Consider the following 10,190-nt stretch of genomic DNA (forward strand, 5'->3'; position numbering starts at 1 on the left):
GGGGGTCTAATGATAAATTCTGTTTTTTTCTAGTCATACAGATGCGTCTTGTGACATATGGTAGTATAATGTATAGTCAATGGTATTATTGGATATTTGGTTGACTCAAGTGCTTGAAGATAAATTCTCCACTCAACATCAACTTTCCATTTCCAAGCTCAACCTGCAACTTGTATCGTGTTCTGACATTATCACTTAGGCCTACATAGGTAAACCCTGTAAATCATATAACAGTTTTCCACCATGTTATTCCTTAAAACAGTACAACCTTCTTTGATAATTACTGACTTGCTTTATAGTTTATAATAGTTTTGATGATAAAAAACAAAACTTGCATCTTCTTAGAAATCTCCATTACAAGTATGTTACATTTTTGAATGCCAAATTTCTAACCATAATGTAGATTTTTGTTTACAACTCAATTGTCTTTTTTTTTTTCAGGAGTAGAATTGTTTAAACTTCCAATAAAACTTGTCCACATACGAAACAAAAATGTGGACTTTGTAGATGTTTTGTGTTTGTTTCTAGCTGAAGTTGGTGGTTTATAACCTTAAAATTAGTATCACTGCAGTTTTTGACTATGGCATAACTACATAAGATGTTATTGGGGCCCTACATTTTATTCCCCTTTTTGGCAATTCTTAAGTTTGTCAGGTGGGCCCCTTTTGGCTCAGACCCCCCCCCCCTCTCACATCATTGGTTTTTGTTTCACAACTTTCAACTGTCTAATAAAAGCTAGCAAAAATCATACATATATATATATATATCGCTGTCACCAAACAGTATATAAAAAAGTATGATTTTATTATTTATTCATTGCAAGTGAGAAAGTTTATTTTCATTTCTTATTTATTCTATTGCACATTACATTTTTTTGAGTCTTTTTATAGTTAATAAATAAATAACAATATAGAAGAATACTGTTCAAAAAAGAAATCATTTCTCAAGTTCTTTAAACATAATCCAATTGTATCAAAACAGTAGTAGCACTTTGAAATTTAGTTTCATGGATGACAACTGCTTGTTGTAGAGACGCAATTGTAGAGAACGAAGTTTCAAAAGTCTTCCGCCTTTGGTCTTCCGGTCAGTGTGTGTATGGTGTTGTTGGTCTTTATAGTATTCTGGTGGATTGTGGAGGGCGTGTTATGATTGGTTGGCTTATCCCTGTTTCTGATTGATGGAGAGGCTTCCTGTAGATTCAGAAACAGGGATAAACCAACCAATCATAAACAAGACCTCCACAATCCACCAGAATATTAGAAAGACTGACAAAACTATACATACACTTACCTGAAGACAAAAAGCAGAAGACTTTCCAAATGTTGTCCTCTACACTTGTGTTTCAACAACAGGCAGTTGTCGTCCATTCAACTAAATTTCATCATGAATACTGTGCCTAAACAATCTATCAAAGAATACGTAGTAGCATTTCTTGTAACATAGCCAATTGTTTCCAGTACAGTCTTTATTCAAAGACCTACAAAAACATTAAGATTTTTATTACACTTTCAACTCCAAGAAAGTGGACCATGCTTTAACATTTATGTATTTGTAAATAGCTGGAAAGAAGCAGTCTACTGAACATGCTGCAGTGTGGGTTCCAGATGCTGAGGCCACAACTTGTATGCATTGTAGAAAGTCTCAGTTCAACGTGATTAACAGAAGGGTAAGTACACATATATAGCTGCCAGAGTTTCTACATGGTCATTGACCTTGGTGTTTCAGTCCTGTCTTTGCATGATGGTCCAAGAAAGTTCATCATGGATGTTGGTAATTAGCATGTTGTTCATACAGAACCTTAAAAAGTCTGAAATTCATTTTTATATTCTTAAGGCTTTGAAAAGGCTTTAATCAATTAATTACAGGCCAAAATGTTAATGTTAGTGCTCTCAATACACATACAAAAATAAGAGTAGCGGAATGTGTCATGTTAGTAAGTAAGAAACATACGTCATTGTTAAACATGTTGGTATCCATTATAAATACATTAAAAGTTGAATAAATAAATTATAGAAGGTATTCAAATGATTCTTTATTATCAGTATTTTGTTATTTTTTGGTCAATTTGCTGTGAAAATAAGTGTTTAAATTATCATAGGATTGGTCTTAAATTTTGGTCAGTTGACAGCTGCAGAAACCATGGCAAAACAAAAATGTGTGTTTAGTTGCTCATCAGAAATGAATTATATGATTCATATTTAAGTTCCAGAACGTGCCAAGTTATAATGTAAAGTCATCACCCAAGTGTGTGTTTTGGGCTTAAAGTGCCCCAATTTTTCATGCTAAATATAGATAGAAAAATAAAAGTGAAATGACGTAGCAATTTGAGTTTATCATGTCTACATATCATGACCAGAATGTCGTTTATTCAGGAGGTCTAGATGTAACACAATTAAGTAATCCTCTAGCTAAAATATCAGGATATTAAGCTAAAGTTTTTAAAGAAAGTGTGTTGAATTTATTTGTTTGTGGTTTCTTATTCTGATTAATTTAGATACATCTTTCTGCATTCAGCTGAAGAGAAAAAAAGTTTCTATTTTATTTTGGTAGGCTTTGATCATGTTTTGCTAACTGTACTGTATTATTAAAGATTAATTTCTGAGGAGTTGGTTAAGGTTCATAGAATCAAAAAAGGACAAGAATTATATTAATTTTAACAATAGGTTATTAATAATTCAAAAGTATTATGAACATCTTTTTTAATTTATATTTATTTTTTATTTATTGTGAGGGGAATGAGGCTCGGAATAACAGTTATTTCTCTAAAATGCATCTTTGAAATTTTTTTAATTTGTTATGTTTAAAATTCGACTGTAACTAATTCTTCATAAACACAAGGGAATATATTCAGTCTGTGATGTACTGAATGAAATAAATACTTGTGTCACTCGATTTCAGCATCACTGTCGTAAGTGTGGTGCAGTTGTGTGTGGACCTTGTTCAAACAAGAAATTTCTACTTCCGTCTCAGTCGAACAGACCTGTACGAGTGTGTCTAGCATGCTATAACACCCTCACCAAGAGTGCAGCTAATAACACTTTGGAAGAAGCACCAGGTAAAATTTCTGAATTATTGTGTTTGCATGTGTGTAAGAGCTCTAATGATATATTGTGTCTCAAGGAAAATAAATCTTTTTAATGTTATGGATTATTTGATGCTGTAATGCATTGCACAGTCTCTCCATTTTGATGAATTTTTTTTTTAAATCCTATGAATTTTAACATCTTTTGTAAAGATATTTTGTTATTATTTGGTTGCTACATTATTCACAGGTTTAATAACTAATTTACTTTAGCTGGAGGATTTTATACTACTTGTTTAATAATATCCTCAAATCTGCTCTGATAGAAATGTTTAAAATTTTGTTTGTACAAGTAAGTAGATTTTAAGTTTTTTCAATTTGAAACTAGTTTGCTGTGTATGATTAGCATCTCAGTATGAAGATGTGTTATACCCATCACATTTTAGATATTTTACTTTTCTTTGGGGAAATGAAATGAACAAAGTGAATATGTATTATTTGTTTGGGAATGTTTTAATACAAGGAATCATTAATACAGAAATACTCCACTGGTTTGTTTTTTAGCAGATGATGAACCCCTGATAGTATAGTATTTGTCATAAGCATGTTTTAAAAGTTATGTATTGTAATTAGTACCAGATAATATATAAGGTCATACGAGTGATACTTGGTTAAGACTAGCACTTGCCAAATAATATTCACTATATATTTAGTGGACAATAAGCAGGAGCTTCCTGATTCATCTGGTGAAGATTCTGAGGAAGAAGGAAACAATACTAATCAAAAGAAAAGAACTGATAGTAATGGAGAGGCTACAAGGGATCTTGAGGTTTTGAGCATTGATGATAAGGTATTGAATAATTTCATGTGTCATAGACCAAATTGTTGAGAAATAGTAGTAGCTTTAGAATTGAAAAAGTTAATTGTGAGCTTGATATGAAGATATGGTTGCTGAAAAGTTAGGTTTTAATATGTGAGTTGAAGAATTATAAGAAAATTTCTCTGATAGTAACATTTCAACACGATATGTAATAAGGTTTTTTTTCATGAAACTCGATGTGCAAATTCTATTGCAGTAAGATCAACATTATTGTGCTTATCTTATCCTTAATTTTGATTGCTGTTAGTATTTGTGTGTTGCAGCTGAAGTATAGTTAACAGAATTATATGCTTTAGGAAAGGATTATAATGTAAAATGAAAATGTATTTAAATTTAATCGTGAATATTTCATAAGAACCATCTGTGATGTAGTAATGATGTATCTTATCTATCTTAATTTGGTAATTGGTAGATCCCAAATTATGCAGTGTTCCAAACAGCTCCCAGGTGGCTCAGTCATAAGCTTGGGGATTATAATGCTAAAATTTGGGGTTCAACTTACGATGAACAGATATCCCATTGTATAACTTTGTGCTTAAACACACAGATATTTAAAACAGAAAAATGGTACTTTAGATAGTATGGTAATTATATTTTTATATTTAGTTAAATTTTACAAATTATTGGATTTTTTTGTATTGTTGAAAATATAAATTTGCTTTTGATGAGGTTAACAACAACATAACTTTGTAAGGAATTGTTTCTAACTTTCATTTTTTAAATATCCAGCCAACATTCTACAGAAACCATTCAGAGCTTGAGACTTGCGAGAACACTACTAAAACTAATGAGGATGATCAGAACCAATCTAACGGTGCCAACAAAACTAATGCAACTAACAATGCCCCCAGCCCAGACGTTTCTGAAAGTCACAACGAATCATCAGCTGTGATCAAGTCAAGTAACTCCTCTGTAGAACACTCCAGCATTTCCTCTGTCACACACAGCATCAGTAACCAAACCACGAGCTGTATCTCATCATCACATCAGGAAGCTACTGAGAACACTGTTACTGCAGACTTTGGTGGAAACTCTGACTGCGGTGGAGGAGGAGGGGGTTTTGACTGATTACAACCAGAACATTGTGATGTTGTTCAAAGTAACTTTGAATCCAGTAGTAAAACAGTGTTTAGAAAGACTTTGTCAGGAACAAGTTGAATATCCTTATTTTTGTTTCTTTTTTCTCTTTGTCTGGTTTTTGCAGTTGTTTCATTCTTAATGGCAAAAATAGTACACAGATAAAAAACAACATTGTTTGAACTAATAATATGACTTTTTTTTCATTATTATTCAGTATTCTCTTGATTTAGGTCATTTTTATTTTGATCTTTGTCCCTAATGTTTTACCTATTGCAATTATCACAGCTAGAACTGGGTTATAAGTCATGGAGTAAATTATCTTCTTTGTTTAAGAAAATTGTTCATACCAAATTATAAGGAAACATTTTGTTTTATATCTGAAGAAACTGGGTTAATTCTTAATTATACTTATATTTGAAAGGTATTTTTGTAATTACAGTAAGTATAATTTCAATTACAGAACAAATGAGTTTTCCACAAAGTTTTAATAATAATAAAAAATGAATTAAAGTACTAAATGGCTTCATGGGTGTTTAAGAATGATTTCTGAGACTTCTCACGCTGAAAGAGTGGGAAATAATTAAATCTTAAAATGTATAGAAAAAATTAATTTTGCTGTTTTTTTTAATGTGAGATCAATACATAAGATGAACTGTTTTTAACGTTTTAACAAAATAAGAGTAAAATTTGTAATAAAGCTTCCTTGGAGAAAGACTTTAATATTGAAAAAAGGCCAAAGTTTACAAATTTTATAGGCCTTTCTATCTTTTTATGATGAAACTGATAGGCAATGAATTTTTGGGTAAAAAATTAATAAGAATTATCTACAGACATAGTTAACAAATTGGTATATATATGTGTGTATGTGTGCTTTATGGTTTCTGGTGAAAAAGATTATGAAATGTTTATTATTTTTTTGCAGTATTTGCATGTGCTTACATATATATTTTGCATACCAAATAAAAGTATTTAAGCTTGTATTAGGAAAACAAGAAGTTAATGTTTATTCTGCCTTTTAGTTGTTATGTTTTAGTTTGTAAAATGTGTTGTGCTTGTGGATAAACCCCATAAAATTTGTTTTTTCAAGAAACTGCTATATAATGATTATTTTACACAACTAAAAGATAGATAAGACATATATTGCCTTTCTTATCTGCTTGTTCAAATTGTGCAACCTGGAAGCCTTTGGTAATGACTATACTTGAAGAACTTGTTTCTTGGATATTCAAAATACTGAGAAAATGTTATGAAATATATTCACTCAAGATTTTGGTAAAAAAAAAAAAAATCAAAATTCTCAAATGTTTTATTAAGTTTGATATTGGAGATTTATAAGATAACTCTAGATATGAGAGGGGTTCAGTGTAGCTTAGTGGTTTACATTCCAGGACTGTTAATCCAAGGATTCATGGACTGTAATTTGGGCTCTGGGATTTGAGCGTTCTGTAAGAGTGATGGTGAAATTGTATTATACAATCAGGCAAGAGTTGATGGTGAGTGGTATTGACTATCTGCCTTCACTCTAGTCAGTTAGTTCAAAATTAGAGACAGCTATGTGCAAATTGCTCTTGTGTAGCTTTGCACAAAAAAAGAAGATACAGCAGTTGAAAACTATAGCATAAGTGTCCTTCTTTATAATGATATAAATCAATGTTCTAAAAAAAGTAAAAATATATATATATATTCATAGGTATATTATTCTACAAGTTAGTAGAAATTTAGCAGTAAATTTTAAATTTGTTACGTAGTACACTTATTAATTTATAAGGGGTTTGATGACTGATTTTTTTCAATTTGAATTATCATACATTGTTTTCTTTAGGATATCGTTCTTGGTGCTGCTTCATAAGCTCAAAATTGAATTAAATTTATGTAAAATAGTGTTGCCAGTGCTGTTGAAGTGAAAGGTGATGTTATATTTGTAAAACACACACATAAGTTTTTTGAAGAGAGATTCTTTAATTAGTTCTTTATGTATGTATATATCTTGAAACCGGCCTTTTTTTATTCATTCCCTTTCAACCTCTGAACAGTTCTAGAGTAAGTAGTTTACCAGGTTGTTTGCAACTGATACTCAGAAAGGAACATCCCAGAAAATTTTAGTGTGTATTTTTTACATGTGCAGACTATGAAACGTGCAGTACATACTACTAGAATGTTTTGTTTTTATGTGAAAGGTCAAGGAACTGTTTAGTTGGCATCACTTTCAATTTGCTTTTATGTATCTGTAAGTATATAATCTTTATTATAATATTTTATCAGTATCACATCATTCCCTTCAAAATGTAGAAGGGTGATAGAATGGCATGAATTTTCATAAATGACATTCAAAAATAGATTTATTTGAGGCCAAAAAGTTTCATAAGTTGATGTTTATCTTGTAAAAATGAGGGTTAGGAGATTAATTTACTAAGAATTTCAAGCTACTGTTATTGTTCAACGTTTTATTTTTTTTGGAACTTGAGATGTATTCTGGATGGGCTCTAAGCTGGTCAGCAGCAGTTTATTGTCAGACGACTGAATTATACATATTTATTTAATGAATAGGAAACAAAATTGTGTATTTTCGTTTTAAATTCTCAACGACGTAAACAAAACCATTGTTTTATTTTGATTTACACTCTTAGTTAAAGTTTGTTCTAGGTATAAGGTTTCAGATTTTTGGATCAATTGCACCAAATCAATTAGATGAATGATAAACGTGCACAAAATGGTTATCGATCTGGCTACTATGTGCCTTGCTTGAGAAATATTCACATTTATTTAGGCTACTGTTTTGATTTATCGTAAGTTTAAACATAAATGTTTATGAATTGTATTTTCTTTTTTTTTTGTAAAACATCCAAAATGTTTTAAAAAAATACCAATTTTCACGTGTGTGCATTGCTTAATATCTTGGTAAGGGTGATTTTGAAATATTTTGTATACAGGTATAGCATTTTTAGAGCCTGTGAAAATAATCAACTTGGATTAAGGTGTTATCATAATCTCTTACGTTATTGAAGTGTTTCGATCATTAAACGTGGAAGTATTTATTTTAGAATGTGATCAAAGTGGGAAACTTTGCTACCATCTAACGAAAAAATAATAATGGAAAATATGTGAAGTATAAACTCATAAATACCCTATTTCAAAAGCTGCCTTAATAACGTAACGATGTGTTTTTGTAGTTGATAACTTTTAATTTGTATCATTGAAATTTGTTGCTTAAGTTAATATCGTTTTGTTTGTAGATTATGATTAAATGATATATGTGGTTTAAAAGTTCGGATACTATGGGCTTCCTTATATTTTACAAGAAATGTGTTTAAGACTAAGAAGTCAATAAAGTATCTTCTCAAAATTCTCTCTATTTATGAAGAATGCATTACATATTTTTCAATATACCATGTATTTGTTTCTGTAAATATCTTTTTACCACTCATACGTATTTTAAATCTTGACTTTTTTTTAGTTGCAAACAAAGTACGATTTGAGGAGAAGACATAAATGAGAACCAATAATATAAACTTGCTGCTGATGAGAGGGATGGCCCCTTTTATAAACTTTCTGCTAAAGTGAGGGATGACCCCTTTTATAAACTTGCTGCTGAAGAGAGGGATGATAGCCCCTTTTATAAACTGGCTGATGAAGAGAGGGATGATGGCCCCTTTTCTTCTACAAAATGGACTTTTCTGCCAATCACACATATTATCATTAGTCAAGCTCAACAGGGTCTTCTTTCCACGCTGATTTTTCCAAGCCCGTTCCCTTGGCTGTGGTTTTGCTAGATAGTAGATAGGGACAGTGGGAATCTCGTTAATGTGCGTCACTAATTAGATTACGAGGCATTTGGCTATTGATATTTCTTATTACCCAATTTCACGTCAGGGTCGACGCTACCGATAGATGCCCTTCGGGTTGTAATCATTACAGATTACACACAGATTCCTCAATCTAGCTAGCCTCAGCAGCATGCCAGTAGAAATCATTGGGGAAAGAGACAATTTAGGGTGCAAGCCTTTCTAGGTACTTTTCATTGTTTGACTTCCACAACAGGTCCAGTGTGTAGAGGATGGTACGCCTACACAAGAACTCTTCAAAGTACTTGGACCGGATGTTCAGGTCAGCCAGCACGTTCGTGTTTTCAGGAAACCAGGCACCGTGGGCACCCATAGGAAATCCATGAAAGACAACGGAGGTAACCCCTGTAAGATCTTTTATTTGTGGAGCCAAACATTTGTACCTTCTAACTTTAGAAGCATAAGCTTCTCTCAACGTGTCATTCGAAATTTCGTAGCGAACCGTCACATCAACAACCACCGCTTTATCATCACGATGGAAGATCAGATCAGGTCGCCGACGTTCACAATTGTCTGTAACCAAGGTAGGCTCTTGCAGAACCTTCCAGCCTTTAAAGCTGGCCTCGGCGATCAAGTGCTCACAGATCTTGTTGTGACGCCGTATTCTCATGGACTTCAATTTCGGGCATTGACCACTTAGATGACATAGGGTCTCCCTCATTGATATGCAACCCCGACACTTGGCAGAATTTTCGTTGTTAGACAGATTCCTTCTGCTGAGGGCCTCTTTGGTAGGGTATACATTAGCTCTCATTGCCAGACAATTTACCCAATGGTGTGGCTTCATACCAACTGGCTTTGGCAACCAGTGGTTGGCAGATCTTGAGCTTTTGAAGAGCTCCACACCTTGCCTGTGCAGGGCCAACCTTTCCCAGCTTCTCCTTTCCATATCCCTCCATTTGGAATGATATGTTCCAGATCGCTGGTCAGGCGTAGGGATCGGAAGCCCAGCCTTTTGAGCAATACCTTCGATGGCACCCACTAAACCATTGGATTCCGCCAAAATCGATGTGACGGGGTCGGTCGATTGCACTAGTCTCAAATACGTTTTGATCTTTAGACAAGGGACAAGAGACTCTAATTTTACTACAGCTTAACCCCCATCACGATGACGGGAGTCTAGCAGGCCGTCAGCCGTACAGGCAGGTAGATGGCACCAACGTTTGACAGCTTGTTTGACCATGCTGTCTAGTTCCCTGAGTTCCTTCAGATTCAGATTGCCCAGCTCAAGTTGGTAAAACAGCCGGGGCAAAGCGTACTTACAGAGTATGTCGACCCTCTGATGTGGCTTGAGGGGAGACTCTGTGATATTGGCTATCCATTTCTCCAGGGTGGGTTTAACAGGCACGCTGTTTATCCCAGTCCA

At 33.2% G+C, this 10,190-nt stretch overlaps 1 protein-coding gene across 1 annotated transcript in view; it reads left to right on the forward strand.

The window, feature by feature from the left end:
* The window catches only part of LOC106466945 (pleckstrin homology domain-containing family F member 2-like), a 21,416-nt gene extending 13,088 nt beyond the window's left edge, over positions 1-8,328 (forward strand). The window contains exons 6-9 of the mRNA XM_013927263.2: positions 1,560-1,666; positions 2,899-3,055; positions 3,736-3,872; positions 4,632-8,328. Coding sequence (XP_013782717.1) covers positions 1,560-1,666; positions 2,899-3,055; positions 3,736-3,872; positions 4,632-4,970 — 740 coding nt within the window. The 3' untranslated portion in view covers positions 4,971-8,328. The remainder of the gene's footprint in view (positions 1-1,559; positions 1,667-2,898; positions 3,056-3,735; positions 3,873-4,631) is intronic.
* Positions 8,329-10,190: the final 1,862 nt, after the last annotated feature.

This window comes from Limulus polyphemus, unplaced genomic scaffold (genome assembly GCF_000517525.1).
Source record: "Limulus polyphemus unplaced genomic scaffold, Limulus_polyphemus-2.1.2 Scaffold2433, whole genome shotgun sequence".
NCBI classification, from domain to species: Eukaryota; Metazoa; Arthropoda; class Merostomata; order Xiphosura; family Limulidae; genus Limulus; species Limulus polyphemus.